The 17,064-nt window shown below is 44.2% G+C and overlaps 1 protein-coding gene and 1 pseudogene across 3 annotated transcripts in view; both read right to left on the bottom strand.

Annotated features, from left to right (window-relative positions):
* Positions 1–2,751, bottom strand: part of LOC148121329 (antiviral innate immune response effector IFIT1-like) — an 89,381-nt pseudogene extending 86,630 nt beyond the window's left edge. The window contains exon 1 of the transcript XR_015738361.1: positions 1,688–2,751. The product of XR_015738361.1 is annotated as an antiviral innate immune response effector IFIT1-like (transcript). The remainder of the gene's footprint in view (positions 1–1,687) is intronic.
* Positions 2,752–6,024: 3,273 nt separating this feature from the next.
* LOC148121328 (antiviral innate immune response effector IFIT1-like) lies at positions 6,025–16,917 on the bottom strand. Of its 2 annotated transcripts, XM_087907961.1 has the most exons (3): positions 16,761–16,915; positions 11,163–11,297; positions 6,025–8,020 (listed from the first exon to the last, which is right to left on the bottom strand). In XM_087907961.1, exon 3 carries the CDS (start codon positions 7,915–7,917, stop codon positions 6,646–6,648), a length of 1,272 nt encoding a protein of 423 aa, XP_087764087.1. In that variant the 5' UTR covers positions 7,918–8,020; positions 11,163–11,297; positions 16,761–16,915; the 3' UTR covers positions 6,025–6,645. The 2 variants fall into 2 exon arrangements, with proteins under 2 accessions (XP_087764087.1, XP_087764086.1); XM_087907960.1 differs by lacking the exon at positions 11,163–11,297 and having other exon boundaries at positions 16,761–16,917.
* Between the last annotated feature and the right edge of the window lie 147 nt (positions 16,918–17,064).

Raw genomic sequence — 17,064 nt, 5'->3', positions numbered from 1 at the left:
GCATCCAGCCTCCCCTGTGCACTTGGAGGTCTCCAGCCTTTCGCACACTGCAAGCACTCATTTACAAACTACAGTCCTAGCCACCTGCTAGAGTCATGGGAACTCTGGACCCAGGCACAGCTTAGTCACTGGCCCTATGACCATGATTGTCACCTGACAGTCCTTAGTGTCTCCAGCCCTCTTGTTTATTTTATTCCACAATTTTATACCTCTGTGTTTTCTGTATTTTGTCTCATCATACAACCGAAGCTCACAGCCTCTTCTATACTCACGTTCTATAGATGCTTCTATGTGCAAGAACAGAAAATAGTTGCCTATGGAAGAGATGATCACTGTAGCCCTAGATTTAAGAGAAAACAACTCTACTGACTGACATTTTCAACCCAAAAGGCAATATCAAACATAAAAGCAAGAGACATTTACATAAAAAACTACATGGAGCAAGTTAGTGGTATGCACACCTTTAATCCCAACACTCAGAAGCAAGGCACGCAGAGCTCTGTGATTTCACGATGAGACTGGTCTACAAGAGCTAGATCCAGGATAGGCTCCAAAACTACAGAGAAACCCTGACTTGAAAACAAAACCAAATATATCCAAAAAATAAAAAAATAAAAAAGATTCCACGGTGCCTAGTACTTCTTTATATTTTATATATGTATATGATTGTGAATATACATACATACATGCATAAATTGCTGGGGGAATTTAGTTTCTTGTGGGGCAAGATTTAAATATTTCACATCAAATATGATAGAATTTCCACATTTTGTCTCTTACTAAGGGACAGAAAAAATGTGTCCTGTCTTGTGTTAACCCAGCCAGGGATGGGCTAAAAGCAGGTGAGCCAGTAACCTTGAACAGCATCTCAATAGATCCTCTCGGTGTCTCTAGGGTCCATCCCAAGGGCAATGAATATGTGGGGATAGAAGATGGGAAGGAAGACACTCTAAGCAGCTCCTCTCTTTTAGGATTCTAAGTTCATAGAGTCGTTACTTTGTATTGTAGGAGGCTGTGTGTTTGTCCCAACTGCCCAGAACCAAAAAGACCACACAGTCACTGTATTAATTAAATCACTGCTTGGCTCCTTACCTCTAACTTCTTACTGGCCAACTCTTACATCTTAATTTAACCCATTTCTAGTAATCTGCGTATCATCATGTGGCTGTGGCTTACTGACAAGATTCTGACCAAAGTCTGTCTCTGGTGGAGTTACATGAGTTCTCTCTGACTCTGCATTCTTTCTCCTAGCATTAAGTTTGGTTTTCCCCACCTAGCTCTGATCTACCCTATCACAGGCCCCAAACAGATTTAACCAATGGTATTCACAGCATATGGAAGGGAATCCCACATCATTATTCTACTCCTGAAGTTCTCATTGGTAATTGTTTCTCTTTATGGGATGAGCATGCTAATGTATCACCCAGGGATTTGAACTACATGTCTGAGACAGCCTTAAAAACTCTAGCAAGTATTCTTTCACTCATCCAGCCCCAGGCCCACATTATAACCATTGAACAAATTCTCTGGGCCGTCAGTACAATTAGCATCCTTGTTCCCTTTTCAGTAGTAAAAAGAGAGCCCATAAGACATAACAAAAGAATGTAAGCAGACTTAGTGAGACCTGGCCACACACAAATGTCTGTGTCCTGGGTTCACTCAAACTGCAGAGCAGAGGAATCCTTACCCCATGGTGGCTGTGAAGGTGGCTGAAGTTCTCTGGGTTTTCACCAGGAGAGGACTTTTCAGGATCCTTCCTTGATGCTCTGCTCTCTTCTGGACTTTCACACCAAATGGACTTCTCATATATAAGCTGGAAACAGTGCTACAAAATGAGGTGTGGTGTGGCACACACCAGTAGGAAAATGAAACTGGAAACTGAAACAAAGCCTTCAGGTTTCTTGTCAGCGAAACTGTGGACAACCAGGTATTGGCCTTCTTGCTCTCTCCTCTGAACTGATGGGGAGAAGGCTCTGGAATAGACAGACATGTCAATTCCACTGTCTGTCCAGAGAGAGAGATCCCTGCACCAGGAGATGCTGTTCCAAAGGGGTTGATGGAGGCGATGGGAACATAAAGGACCAGACTGGCATCTTCATCAAAAGAACTGAAGTTCTGCACTGTCTCCTTGGAAGTGAGACTATAGTCATGTTGATTTGACGGGTTGGTAAAAGGGAAGTTTAGGGATAGCAGAGTCCATCTGCAAGTTGGTTCCTCTACAGTCCGGAAGTGGTCCAAACCACTTGATTTGCTGCGTGGCTTTCCTTATCAACTTCTGCAGATGCCATCCATGCATGTCCACCTCCCTCTGCACAACTTCTCAGTGTACCTGAGGCTTTAGTAGTTAGATCCTAGGTCTGGGACGAATAACAAAACTCTTTAATATAAGCAGAAGGGTTAGTAGAAAAGGAACCTAGCCTCTTTTCTATCTGAGAGAAATCTGGAAGAGAAAAGGGAACATGAGCTTTTATAATGCCATTGATTCTTGCCACCTCCCGGACAGGGCAGAAGAGGGCAGAGCTATGTTGGTATCCGTTATGGGAGGAGACTGGGGAGGATTGGGAGGTGCTAGCCCTATGTGCAGAGGGGGTTTATTGGTGGGCAGTTGGGGTAGGAGAGTGAGGGTGAGAAGGAGAGGAAGGTGGGTAAGGTGGAAGTTGACCTTGAACTTCCAGATTGGCAAGGAAAGGGGTAGACAGGAAAGGAGAGAAATGTAAAAAATGTTGCTTCATAGGAGGGGGTTGGGTAGTGTGGGCTTGAGGGAGTAGGGGAGGGGCCAGTGCCTCTGGCTGCATGGTCCAGCTGGAATTATTGGGATCCCGATTCCCAGATGATTGGACATTTGGAGGCGTTGTGGCCTTAGCTACCAAGACCAGTGCCGCGAGACACTCTCTACTAAGGGAAAGGAAAGACACACAGCTGAAAAACCATGGACATGTGTAAGCTCTGCCCTTTTGTCCTTAAGGCAACAAAAATCTTCTGTGTTCCAGAGGACAGTAAGATCAAGGCTTCCTTCTGGTATCCCATTGTCAACATAGTATTGAGGCCAAATCTTAGTGCATAGAGAAATTAGCCATTCGGGACAGACTGTATCGGACAGCCCCAATTTATAAAGATTTTGTAAGAGGCATCCCAGAAGTGACAGAGGATCTGGCTTTGAACTGCAAGTGCCCATTTTAAAGTCTGTGCCCAACTGTGTAGCCTAAGTATTACAGTGCGTCCACTAAAATAGTTCTTCGGTCTAACTAGGTCGGGGAAATTGAATGCTAGGTGTCCCTAAAGCAAACAACGTCCATCTCAGCTAGACCTGGTCTTGCCGGTCTAGCTGCTGAGGTCAGAACTCTTGGTGTGGGCCCGCAGCTTCCACAAAGAGTCCGATAATCGATGAAAGTAAGTAAAAATGGGTCCCCCCCAAAGCCCTATAGCATCGACAAAAAAAAAGGGACTCACCAAGAAAGAACAACTTTGTAGCCTGGGAGCCAATTTCAGAGTGGCATGGAGAGCTCAGATTGTGGACTAGGGGGCTTTTGATATGTGGCCTATGGCCACGCAGAAAGGCTACCCTACCCGGTGGGACCTCCAAGATGTTAGGAATTTTGCTAACACGAGTTCTCTGCTGACAAAAAAAAAAAAAACAACAAAACAAAAACAAAAACCAAAAACAAACAAAAAAATCCAATCAAGCCAAATTACAAGTCAAATTTACAAATATCCAAATTTAATGGGACTCCTGTTCTCTTGGGTGGCCGCGAGGGGGAGCTGGGATACCAGGAACATATTTACCGGCTGCGGGGTGGGGGTGGGGGGTTGGGGGGAGGAGTGGAGGAAAGAGAACACGAGGGAACTTTCTGGGGAAGCAGTTTAAATCGACTGGGGCAGTGGTCAAAATTTTGGCAGGCTGTCATGACCCTGATCCAGGGAATGGTCAGGGCTTGACAGACAAAGAGACAGGGCCTCCAAAAATGGAGACCAAAGAATGGGGCTTACAGTCACAAACACTTTAGCCTCTGGATAGAGCCAGAAAATACACCAACTGTGCTCAGCACTCATCCAGCCCAGACTGACAAATGGTTTACACTTGGGAGAGGAAAGGAGGCTTCCCTACAAGATCATTGTGGAGAAGTCTGTGCCAAACCCCAGTCAGGGCCTATGTCCATGTCCCAGGCCCTGCTGCAGCAGCGATCTGTGTTGCTAAGGGCTGAGTTATAACCAAAGGCCATGTGGATGTCTGGGGTCTGTGCTGTCACCTTGGTAAACTAAAAGGTGTTTGGTTAGACAGAGTGGTTATCTTCAGGATTTGAATAAAGCCTGAGACTCCCTTCCCATATTGCTGTGTGAACTGTGTCTCAATTATTCCTGTGCCTCCCTGCAGGTCCAAGAAAAAAATAGTTAATGTCGGGGCATCGGACCCTGACAAAGAAGGGGTGTTGCTTCCATCCTTGGATATTATCCATAGAGTGACAGTTAGCAGACACTGGATGTCACAGCCCCATACTAACCTATCATCTGATACCTGTGGTTTGTGTCAAGGGACAATTTGACCAACCTTAGTCCCCTCCCTTGATGCAGTCTGCTCTACTGAAGACCCTTTCCCCTGATCACCCATCTAGACCTGGACCTGACTTGCAGCTCTTGCCCATGACTTGGTTAGGCCTTTTGACTGCTGGCCTGATTCCTCAGCATCTTTCTTGGTCTGACGCTGACTACAGCATCAGTACCAGCAGCCCCCTCCTGGCTTCCTACTCATCTATGGCTCTTTCTTGTGGGGGATCATCTCACTCCTCTTTTCAACTACAGTTCATCAAAGAACACTGAGAACAGAACCGGTCACGAAGTACACATAATCCATATTCAGTAAACAATAGTGATGTTATTAGCTACAGCCTGATGCTCAAACCATAAAGCACAGTGGTTTTACTTATTACTAATTTAAATACTTATTTAGTGTGTGTGCTTGTGTGTGTGCTTGTGCACATGCACACTGCATCACCCATGACTGTCCCTTGCATACTGTGCAGGGCAGGTCACAGCTTGTTGAAGTTTCATCCATGCAGTTGTGTCCATGAGAAGAGTCAGGACAATGAAAGAGAGACAACACTATGAGGGGAGAAGAAGAGCAAAGTAAACCCGAAGGAGCTGACAGGACAGTTAGACAGCAGCAAGAGGGGAGGAACAGAGGGCAGAGAAGAGATCCTGAGCATTGGCAGTGAGGTCAGCAGACAGAGCACAAAGGTGCATCCTGGACCTGGGAGTCTGGGATCTAGGAACTCAAGGCACTTTAATCAATGCAAGAACCTGAAGCATTTCAGTTCTCTAGTTTTGACCTATAACTCTCATGAACTGAAGTAAAGGAGACAGGGCTTAGTGATAAAAGGAAGGCCAGATAGCTGAAGCATCCAGTATCTGACACACGTATCATCCCCTGAAATATCTTGTAAATATGTCTCCCCTCCGGCAAAGGTGGAAATGGTTTCCTGGAAGAGAAGAGTCTGCCAAATATCCAGATCCTAGCTTGTCAATCAAACTGCATGTCTTCCTGCTGCTTCCCAATCATTCTTTCTCCCGTTTCCCTTTCTTCTCCTATCTCAGTTACCCTTCTCCATTGATGAGGGCTACCAGGGAACATCTGTATGAATCCTGAGAGCTGACACTATAGTTTCCATTTCTTGAATTTAAGAAACATGTTATTGGCTTAACATGGATAAATCTGTAGAAAGTATCAGTTGTACTTTCCCAAGGGTCAGGCAGATGAACTCTATGCCCATCCCAAGCATCATCTTCCCTACTGAGAAACAGTAGCACTCAGGTACCTGGGTAGCATCAGGCACGCTTGCTAACACGTGTTGTGTAGAATGAAATAACCTTCTTCATGTTTTCACATCCCACGTGCTGCTTTCATGTGCACAGCTTTCTCTCCTACTTGCCCACTAGACTCCTGGGAGTTGGTTCTGCTACCCCATGCCCTGCCGAGTACTGTGAAAGACGAACCTTTGGAGTACTATCAACAAATTACACTGAAAGTGCTTGTGATTTCAGTGAATTTTAATGAATTTATTTTAGTGGAGGGAAAAGCATCACACACAACACACTATCAATTGGAGAGAAAAAATCAGGCAAACTTTTTATGTAATCTTCAGTCTGTAAGGTCCCAGCAAGCTTTCCAGGCATTACTGTTCCCACACTTAAGTCTCTCATTAGCTGTGAATGGGTGTCCAGGACTGTGAGACCTCTCCCGCTTTCAAACTCTCCTTCTTGCTCATGTCTTTTGCTCTGAGGTTGTGCTATTTTAAGAGATTCTGATGACCTAAAATGAATCCTAATTGGAGAAGACTTCTTTGTCCCGGACACTGGCAGGCAGAGAATGAAGACTTTCTTTCTCACAGCACAGACATAAGGAGAAAGGTGTGTGACAGGGCTCGAAGGGTCGAGAACAGCAGGCGTTGGTTCTGACTATTAAGTGAGCAGGTATAGTGGGGACGGAAATTCCTTCTAGACAGGACAATGAGAAAGTGGGAAAGAGGTGGCAGGACCCAATGCATTTAGGTACTTGGATTCCAGCAAGTATGCAGTTGTGGGGAAATCAATCAGTTAGGAGGGATGGAATCTCAGTGACGAGTACATTATCTTCGCAGACGTGAGCTGCATTCAGAACTCAGGGTTCATCTCCTCAGTGAGCCTCAGAGCCTTCTCGTAGTACATCAGGGCCTCGGGCATGTTCCCTTTCAGCTTGTGGACTAACCCAAGGAGACTGGTGCTCTCCACAGGTCGAACATTCTGCTGAACCCATCTCTCAGCCACTCTCTCCAAAGCTATGAGTAGTTTCCTCCGGGCATAGGACATTTCTTCTATTTTTAGACCTTTTAAGTAGTGGGTGATCGCCATGTCTTCTGAATTTTGATGAAATTGCTGGAAACGGCCATAGCGTAAGTGAATGTCCTGCTCTATGTGACCCACAAGGTTCTTCATGTCCAGCACCTTCTGGAAATTTGCCTCAGCTTTTTCATATTGCCGAATTTCTGCCTGCACTTCAGCCATGCAAAGGTAAGCCATCTCAAACCTGGACCTGAGTTTCACAGCCTTCTGAAATTCAGAGATGGCCCGTTGTGCCATTTTCTGCTTGCTGCCCTGCTCACCAGGCTCAGTCTTCAGTTGGATCATTTGGTCCCTGTAACAGAGCCCTATTTGGTAATGCAGGTAGGCAGACTTAGGTGATGTCTGCAAGGCCTTGTGTAGGAGTTGGAGAGCTTTGTCTATGCAGCCTTTTTTGCGGTAATACTTGGCTGCATAACGAACGACATAGGTTTGACAGGATTTGCTGCTGAGGGCTTCTTTAATGTGCCTTTCTGCTTCTTCTGTTTCTCCTACATCCTGAAGTTTCAGAGCAAGATAAACTTTAATAAATGGATCTGTTTGATTTAACTTGACAGCCTTCCTCAGGGGTTCCAGAGAAATATTATTGACATCAATGTCTTCACGATAGGCGGCGACAGCATAGCCAGTGTTGTATTTGGGGTTTTCAGGCTCAGCTTCCAGAGCCTTTGCAAAGCAGGCCATGGCTCGTCTATAATTCCGTCCTCCACACTTCAGCAAGGCCCAGCCTTCTTCACAGTGCATCTCAGCACACTCCATCCTGTAGCGGAAGGGACTTGCAAATTCCTTGCAAGTATTCTCTACCTTGTCCAGGTAGGTCTGGGCTTCTGCCAAGCTGCCCATGTGGTAATGCACCCAGGCACAGTTGCCCCAGGTCACCAGGCTTCTCTTGCCCAACTGCTCTCTCTGGGCCAAGGTTTCTGCTTCTTTCAGGCTCTGCAGGGCTTCCTCATTCTGACCTTTCTTGTGTCTCACGTAGGCCTGGAGGTTGTGCATCCCCACTGTGCTCATGATGTCTAGGAACTTGACTTCCTCCAAGATTCTCATTTCCAAATCAGGTATGTCACTGTCTTCAAACAGCAAGTTCCACGTGAAGTGACATTTCAGTTCCAGCAGATTCTCCTTGACCTGATCAGCATGATCATTCTCTCTGCAAGAAGGAAGCAGGATGGTTTGTTATGTGAGACCTGGTCAGAATCTGACACCATGCAAAACACATTTTACAACATTCTTGCTTATTTCCTGAAAAATCTAACATTTTGCTCATTTAGAATTTCTTGATATCTGTTTTTTACATAGATCCCTCAGGTCCACTTACTATAACTGCCAGAGTCTCTTTGCACATGCATGTCCATGTACATGTTCTTACAATCTTAGCTTTGGAGTTCATCCATTTATTCCAGACTGGCCACGGTCACAGATATACAGGCCCACCTGCATTCTTGTCAGACTCTAGCCCTGAGATGTGGAACTCGATAAAACTATTCCCCCTTCCCCACTGCTTGTGAGGACAATATGTACAAGTGTCTACCACCTGAGCTGACCTAAATAGGAACTATTTGTTATTGCAAGTCCTTCCCTTTGCATCTCAGACACAAACAGCTGGTGTCTTCTCAGAAGGAGGCTGACTCAGAACAAATGGACATGCTCTCTGCCTTGGGACACTAGCCATACGATTTTCTCTGAATCTTTTTACTTTGGGCAACATACGTGGGGGGAGGGGTGACTCAATAATGGTGTAGGTGTTCCTTCTATATTTGTGTTGCTTTCATTAGTTATTAAAGAAACTGCCTTTGTCTAGTTGATAGATCAGAACTCAGGTAGGAGTGAAAGACAGAACAGAATGCTGCGAAGAAGAACAGAGTCAGGTAGACACCATTAATCTCCAGTCTGAGAAGGATGTAGGTTAGAATCTTGCCAGAAAGCCACAGTCACATGGTGAAACAATGATGTAATAGAAATGGGTTAATTAAGATGTGAGAGTTGGCCAAGAAGAGGCTAAATATAATGGGCCAGGCAGTATTTTAAATAATACAATTTCTGTGTGGTTATTTCAGGTATAAGCTAGCTGGGTGGTGGGATGCTGCCTGCTCCTCCTACTCAGGTGGGACGACAAGCCCTCCCCCCATTAAAGAGTGGCACCTAAGATGTCCTCTCCTATGGTTACAAAGAATTCCTGCGTTCTAAACATGCATCTACACTTCATGTGCTTTCTTGTTTCGCTATGGAGCAGGACAGTCACTTCCCTAGAGTGTTTCACCCATGCCTCAGTATCACACTGTACTGTACCCATCTGTGTAATGGGAATGATATTAGTGTTTCCTGTTTCTGGTCTTTGGGGAAATTAGTGAGGCTAAACACATGGATATGTTATAAACTCCACAGGAGTTTCCTGGTTTTCAATCAGTGTTGAGAGCAAGAGATAGATTTGAGTCACTTGGGTTTTGTAGGCACCCACAGCAGCAGCTCTGAGTCGGTCCATGGCTAGATGACAATAGGCCCTTGGTCCTGTTGGTAGCTGTCCGCCAGAGGCCAGAGATGCATAGTGCTCAAATCAGCTGTTTTGGCTTTGATCTGATCAGATGCCAAGAATAGCAGTAGGAGGTGCAATACCCTGTTAGGTCTTTCCAACAAAGGAATCCTCTAGCTTGGAACCCTTAAGTGTCGACAAATGGAACATCACAGCCATTTAGAAACCTCGTGAATCAACCAGTTGGACCTACCAAACCACCCATCCCCTGTGCCTCTATCCTGAAAATGTTATGATCAAAATCCTGATGACTCTGGATAACCCCCCACTTCTGGGTTCAACATCTACTGTAGGAATTTCTTCTTCTTTCTTTCAGTTAAGTTCCCACAAGACGTCTTCTTTCTGAAAACCTCAGCTAAGGTCCATGAACACTAGTTTTAAATACTGCAAGACCAGAACACAGCACCGTCACCTCAAAGGAAGCTTTGTGTGACAGACCAAACTGCTAGAAAATCTCCAAGATGGTCCTGTAATAAAAATTATTTTTGAAAACAAAAAATTGAAATCACTATAAAGCTAAAATAATCAAGACATTATGGTGCTAACATGAATATCCCTATAAGAGAAAAAGGCATATAAACCATGGGGGATGGCATTAGAGAAAGACCAGAGACAGAACACTGAGTGCATGGTTGAGCCCTCTGCAAACAGGCAGAGAAAAATTACTGGGCAGAATGACTTGCCAACATAACTTTTGGGGATTTATATTTTTAAAAAATATTTTTTACATACCAATCTCAGTTCCCCCCTCCCTCCTTTCATCCTTCTCCCTACCACCCTTCTTTTCACCCTCCATCCACTCCTCAGAAGGTAAGGCCTTCCTTGGGGACTCAACAAAGTATGGCATACCAAGTTGAGGCAGGACCAAGACGATTCCCCCTGTATCAAGGTTGAATAAGGTAGTCCACCACAGGGAATAAGATGCAAAATTCCAGTTCATGTACCTGGGATAGGTCCTGATCCCACTGCTAGGGAGCCTCACAATAGATCAAGAAACATGACTGTCACCCCACATTCAGAGAATCTATTTCAACACAATGCAGGTTCCCAACTATCAGTTCATAGTCTGTGAGTTCAACTAGCTCGGGTCAGCTGTTTCTATGGTTTTTCCCACCATTCCCTTCACACACACACCCCCCAGTCTTGTTCATATGATCCCTCCTCCCTCTCTTCAACTGAATGCCAGGAGCTCAGCCAAGTGCTTGGATGTGGGTCACTGCGTCTGCTTCCATCAGTTACTAGATGTAGTTTTGTGATGACAAGTAGGGTAGTCACTAATTTTTCTGCACTAAAAAGCAATGGCATCTTGAAATTTGGAGGAAAAAGGATGGAACTAGAAAATTATCCTGATCGAGAAAGACAAACACAGTATGTACTCACTCATAGTCCATAACATATGTAAAGCAAAGAATAACCAGGCTGCAATCCTCAAACCCAGAGAAGCTAGGTCAAAAGGGGGACTCCAAGAGACACACACATCAGGGTCCCAGGAAGGGAAAATAATTAAAAGCTTCTGGATAAACTGCACCAGGATCGAGTCAGGGATGGGACAGAGGGGGAGAGCAATGTAAGAGGTACCTTGATAGAGGGGGCAAATATGGGGTTGGGGAGAATCCTGATGCTGGAGAAATTGTCAGGAATCCACAAGGATTATCCTAGCTATGAGTCCCAGCAGTAGTGGAGAGGGAATCTGAATGGGCCTTCCCTTTCCTAAGACATTAATTGCCATGACACCAAATAGCCTGTCTGTAAGGCACCTCACCTGATAGGTGTTTCTTCCTTACATGCAGAGGACTACATTTCTGCTCGATCCTCATGTAGTCTTTCCTGTCTGTGCAATGAACTCTGACAACTCTTTTCTATTTTCTTCCTCTTCTTGTAGGAAAACCTCCCGGTCCTGTAACAGAAGAACCCACCCTTGTATCTTCAGCTAACTTTAATCACCTTCCTCTACCTTTATCCATAGATAAGTACTATTTTTGAGGTTGATTTGGACAGGAACACAGTTTGGACATTAGTATAGCCAAATGATTTTGACTTCTTGATTTAGCATCTCTATGTTGTTGATTTGAAGAAAGAGCTTCTTTTGGGCAGATTTTAAGTCTCTCATACAACTGAATGTAAAAATAGATTAGGAAGAATATACAACTATAGTTTAGTCACCATTTAGGATGGAAAAAGCACCCACGAGAAAATGTTGCAAGAAAGGTTTAAATCATGGCATTTGTCTAGAGTCCAGGGGTGGGTGCAGAGCCCAAGGTGTATTCCTCAGTTTTTTCCCTGTGTTTCCACCTTCCTATAGTCTGTGGTCTGTGGTCTGTCTGTCATATGTGTTTGAGCTGTCTGTCCCTGTTATCTGTGTGATTGTGTAAAAAAACCATATGTGTTCAGGCACCATTATTAACTTGGTTTCAAGTCTGGCAAACGTTCAGTCTCTTTGAAGGTTAGAGATACTTTCAGAAAAAAAAGATTTTAGCCTTGTCTGAAGGCATTCTAGCAGGGTTATAAAAAAAAAGGGAGATAGAAAAAAGGAAAAGAAAACAGCACTTTCCCAGCAAATGTAGAGGGTTAGAAGTGACCATCCGGAAGCAACTACTCTGAGACAGGGGTTTTTGGTTTAGAGAAGCACACATCTCAGTAAGGGACCAGATGGATAGATGCCCCTCCGAATCTTACAGTCTTTCATTAGTTTTGAATGCCATTTCTATACATAAGACCAGAGATAAAATTCACCTCTAAAATTTTTGAAAATTTCATTGGCTTGAATGATCAAAGATGAGCTGAACAAAGATGATAACAATGGACAGGAATCATACAGATCAGATAGGAAGAGTCAGTGAAGCCTCAATGATACAGAAAGAACAATGAACAACCAGTACAGTGGGGACTGGAGAGCTGGTATCCACAGGCTAGGTTGTTCAACCCTGATATTATACATAACAAGAAACATTATAAATGCTGGACAGGGACACACACATATATGTTTATATACACACATACAAAAACAATGAATGAACTAATGAGGCAATGAATTTGGAGGAGAGCAGGGAGGGTGAATGTGAGGGCCTGAAAGACGAAAGGAAAAGAAAGGGAGAAATGTCATTCGAGTCTAACCTCAAAAATAATCAAAAACCATGTGGAAGAATACATTAAAGTAAATTAAGGAAAAGTAAAAACCTATTTTTAAAGCAGACATATCAATCAGGAAATAACTTTCTTTTAGGGGCTTCTTCTAAGCCTTGTTCTCTCCATGCTCCTGCTTTCCCCTGGCATTTAAATTGTGTTTGGGGAGGGGGTGCAAATGCCAAGGCCCACCTATGAAGGCCGGTGGACAGCATTAGGCGCTGGTCTTCACCTGCTTGTTTTCTGAGGAAAGACAGTGGTCTGCAGCTCCTCTCAGTAACAGCACTGAGACTGCCGTTCCTATGCTTGCTTGGCAAGCCCTTTACCCCCTGAGCCATCTCTGCAGCAGCAATCTCAGTCTCCGAGGGAAACAACTGTGAGGCTTCCTTCTCCTGTCACGTGGTATGTCAAACCTTACAGACAGTTGCGTGAGATTGGTCCTCAGAGACAGCGGCATCAGTGATCATGAAAATAAAGACTATTGAGTAGAAACACTGACAGCCCTTTCTCCCCTAGGCTCCATGTCATGGACAGAGGATGCTCAAAATGGCCTTGATGTACCAACCAGCAGAGGAGCCACGGTTCTTTGTTCATGCCGTATCTCCATAGCCCAGTGATTTTTAGGCTTATCCCTCATCTCATTCGTCCATTCTGATTTCGAGAGCACTGTTTCAAAATAAAATATTTCTATGTCTGTTTCTAATCATGAACCCCTGGCAGAGTTCGATTGATGTTGGATACAATTATTTGGATATTTGAATAGTGTCTCTGGGAATGATTGGTCATTGTTCCTATACTCAGGTCTTTAACTATAACATTTGATAAGCGAAGCTAGAAAGAGATAAAAGCTTAAGAAGTTTTTTTTGTTGTATCCTTGTCTCTCTGTCTGTCTGTCAGTCTCTCTCTCACACTCTGTTTCTCTCTTCTTGCTCTGTCTTTGTCTGTTCAGCAGCACAAAGTCCTTGCCCGCACAAATAAGCATGAAGTAAACCAACAATGATAGACATGTAGGATAGTTTCTTCAATAGGAGAAATGGATAGCTTGTTTCTCTACCCTGAAGGCTGGGAATAGAGATCATTAATAGCCTGGGGATTGTGCTCTCTGTAGAGCCAGACATACAATGCTCCCACAGCAGGACCAGAGGTGGCCAATAGCTAGGTGACCTTTGCTTTATCTGTATGGCCAAAGTCTCCCCAAGCTCCCAAATGTAGAAGGGAGTTGGTTAATTTCCCAAATGTCCTCTACAATATCTGTATGAAAGACACCACACAAGATCCTTCCCTGGGTCCTTAAGGCAATACATAAAAGCTACCTCTACAACCCATCTTATTAGAAGTACTTGGAGTTGAGATCCAGTGCAATTTTGCCTCCTAGTGGACAGAGCATTGTATTACACCAAAGAACTTAGTTTTTTTTCAAATTCAACTGGGCTTAATTTAATATTCTCACAACAAACTGCTCGGGGTCAGACTCTAGTGAAGAGTTCAAGAATAAGAATATAAAAATGTAGATTCCAGAAATATAAATGTAGAAATGAAAAATTTAATGTTGTAAGTCTAGGAGAATGGGAACAGACTGTCAGCAGCTCTCTCAGCAGCCTGAGGATGAACTATTAACAAGGGGTTATTTTGCTTTACAACCCATAGCTCTATTTACAAGGCCATAGTATCTCTCTGCAAACTGAGAGCTACCCTACGGATATCAGCTGGGCCAGCTTTTAGGAAACAGATATATGACCTCTGGATTACGCACTATCCCTGCTATATGAAACTGGCAGCATCAAAGGGGAGAGCACAGGGCTTCAGTAAACACTGCCTGGAAGTACCAAGGAAGACAATAGATTAATTACAAACACTGGTTTAACAAAAATCTCTGTTAATGTAGATTGTAAAATAAGGCAATCTGTATCTGAGTTTTACCTTGAGATTTCAAAAATTCCTTTGTTCAGATCTAATGCTCAGTGTCCCTACTATAAAAAGGTGGGTTCAGAAACCAACCTTTTACCACAGCCTAACAAAATTCATCTCTGGCTGTGGTCTCAGCTAGTTAATAAGCGTTTTATGCTCCATAGAAATTTTAAATTTTTTTTACAGGATTCTTGTTTCTGGGATACAGTTTGCTTCTAGTTTATTAGACTTTGGTGGTCTGTCCCCACATTTGCATGACCCCCCCTGGACCCATTATCTATGAGTGTGAACAACACTGGCTGGCTAAGGTGTGTTAAACCACATTTCCTTCATGCCTTGTGCAGACCATTGGTCTGCTGGCCATGGCCTTTGCAGAGAGCCCAGCATTTCTTCTTCTCTGAGTCTCTGTCTCTGAAAGCACTAAATGCATGTTTACTCCTTCTTTTCCCGGGCACTTAGAAACCATGGGTATTTTTCTATAGGAACATTAATCATGGTCCAGGGACATCAGATTCAATCCTGCTTTTCTTTGATTTCCCTGCCTACAACAACCCACAGTTGGAATTACAGATGGTGTCCATACATTAGGGGAAATAAAGACATTAGCATGGTAGCTAAGAACACTCTGAAAACTGAACACCATCTGTCCATGGAGATCTGCCTTGACTGGGAGGCTCACAAGGATCCTTTTGGGGAGCTGTGCCCCAATGGAGAGATACGTGCACTTGTGCATAAGAACTTGCATCAGGAAAGCTGAGCAGCACAGAGGCAGCCATCATTTGTGTGGGCAACAGGGACAGAGAGCAACCTGGATCCCATTGCACATGCACTTGGAGATCTCAGCATCCAGCCTCCCCTGTGCACTTGGAGATCTCAGCATCCAGCCTCCCCTGTGCACTTGGAGATCTCAGCATCCAGCCTCCCCTGTGCACTTGGAGATCTCAGCACCCAGCCTCCCCTGTGCACTTGGAGATCTCAGCATCCAGCCTCCCTTGTGCACTTGGAGGTCTCCAGTCTTTCGCACACTGCAGGCACTCATTTGCAAACCACAGTCCTAGCCACCTGCTAGAGTCATGGGAACTCTGGACCCAGGCACAGCTTACTCATTGGCCCTATGACCATGACTGTCACCTGACCGCCCTTAGTGTCTCCTGCTCTCTTGTTTATTTCATTTCTCAATTTTATACCTCTGTGGTTTTTGTAATCTCTCTCATCATACAACAGAAGCTCTCAGCCTCCTCCATACTCACGTACTATACATGGTTTTATGTGCAAGAACATAAAATAGTTGCCTATGAAAGAGATGATTTACATTGTAGCCCTAGATTCGACAGAAAACAACTCTACTGACTGACACTTTAAACCCAGAAGGCAATTTCAAACATAAAAGTCAGAGACATTTACATAAAAAGACTTCAAATGGAGCTGGAGCCCAGTGGTGGCATCTCACTCCTTTAATCCCAGCCCTTGGGAGGCACAGGTAGGGGGATCTCTGTGAGTTCACGATGAGCCTGATCTACAAGAGCTAGTTCCAGAACAGGCACTAAAGCTACAGAGAAACCCCGCCTCAAAAACAAAAAACAAACAAAAAACAAAGGGACTCCAGGTGCCTAGCATTTCTTTATGATATCTATATATATCATCTATATGAATGTTAATAAGCATATGTATATGTTTATATACATACATGCATGCATATTTTCCTGGGCATATTTAGTTTCTATAGGGGAAATATTTAAATATCTCTCATCAAAGGTATTAGAATTTCCACATTTTGTCTGTTACTGAGGGACAGAAAAAAAATGTGCTCTCTCTTAATTTAACCCAGCCAGGGGTGGGCAGAAAGCTCTTGGACCAGTAACCTTGAGCAGCATCTCAAAACATCCTCTGGGGGTCTCTTGGGTTCACTTCAATGGGAGTGAATGTGTGTAGTCAGGATATGGCAAGGAGAGCACTCTCAGCAGCTGCTCTCGTTTAGGGCTCTAATTACATAGAGTGGTACCTTATTCCACTCCTGAAGCTCTCGTTGGTCATCATCTCTCTGTATGTGATGAGCATGCTAGTGTATCTCCCAAGGATTTTGAACTACATGTGTGAGACAGCCTTAAAAACTGCAGCAAGCATCTGTTCACCCATGCAGCCCCATGCAAATATACAATCATTGAACAAATTTCCTACACCCTCAGTACAATTAGCCTCCTTATTCCTTTCTGAGTAGTAGAAAGAGAAGCCACAAGAGAGAACGAAGGAATGTAAGCAGACTTAGTGAGACCTGGCCACAAGCAAATGTCCTGAGTTCACTCAAACTGCAGAGCAAGGAAATCCTTACCCCATGGTGGCTCTGAAGTTCTCTGGACTTTCACCAGGACAGGGCTCCTCAGGATCCTTTCTTGATGCTCTGCTCTCTTCTGAACTTTCGCAACAACTGTACTCTCAGAACTGGGAAACAGCTCTATAAAGGGAGGTGTGGTGCTGCATACAACAGTAGGAAACTGAAACTGGAAAGTGAAACTAAAGCCTTCAGGTTTCTCGTCAGCGAAACTGTGGACAACCAGGGATTGGCCTTCTTGCTCTCTCCTCTGAACTGATGGGGAGAAGGCTCCAGAATAGACAGACATGTCAATTCCACTGTC

Source organism: Myodes glareolus, chromosome 7 (assembly GCF_982192425.1).
Source record: "Myodes glareolus chromosome 7, mMyoGla1.1, whole genome shotgun sequence".
NCBI classification, from domain to species: Eukaryota; Metazoa; Chordata; class Mammalia; order Rodentia; family Cricetidae; genus Myodes; species Myodes glareolus.
The sequence above is the reverse complement of the archived record's forward strand: the minus strand, read 5'-3'. Positions and strand labels throughout refer to the sequence as shown.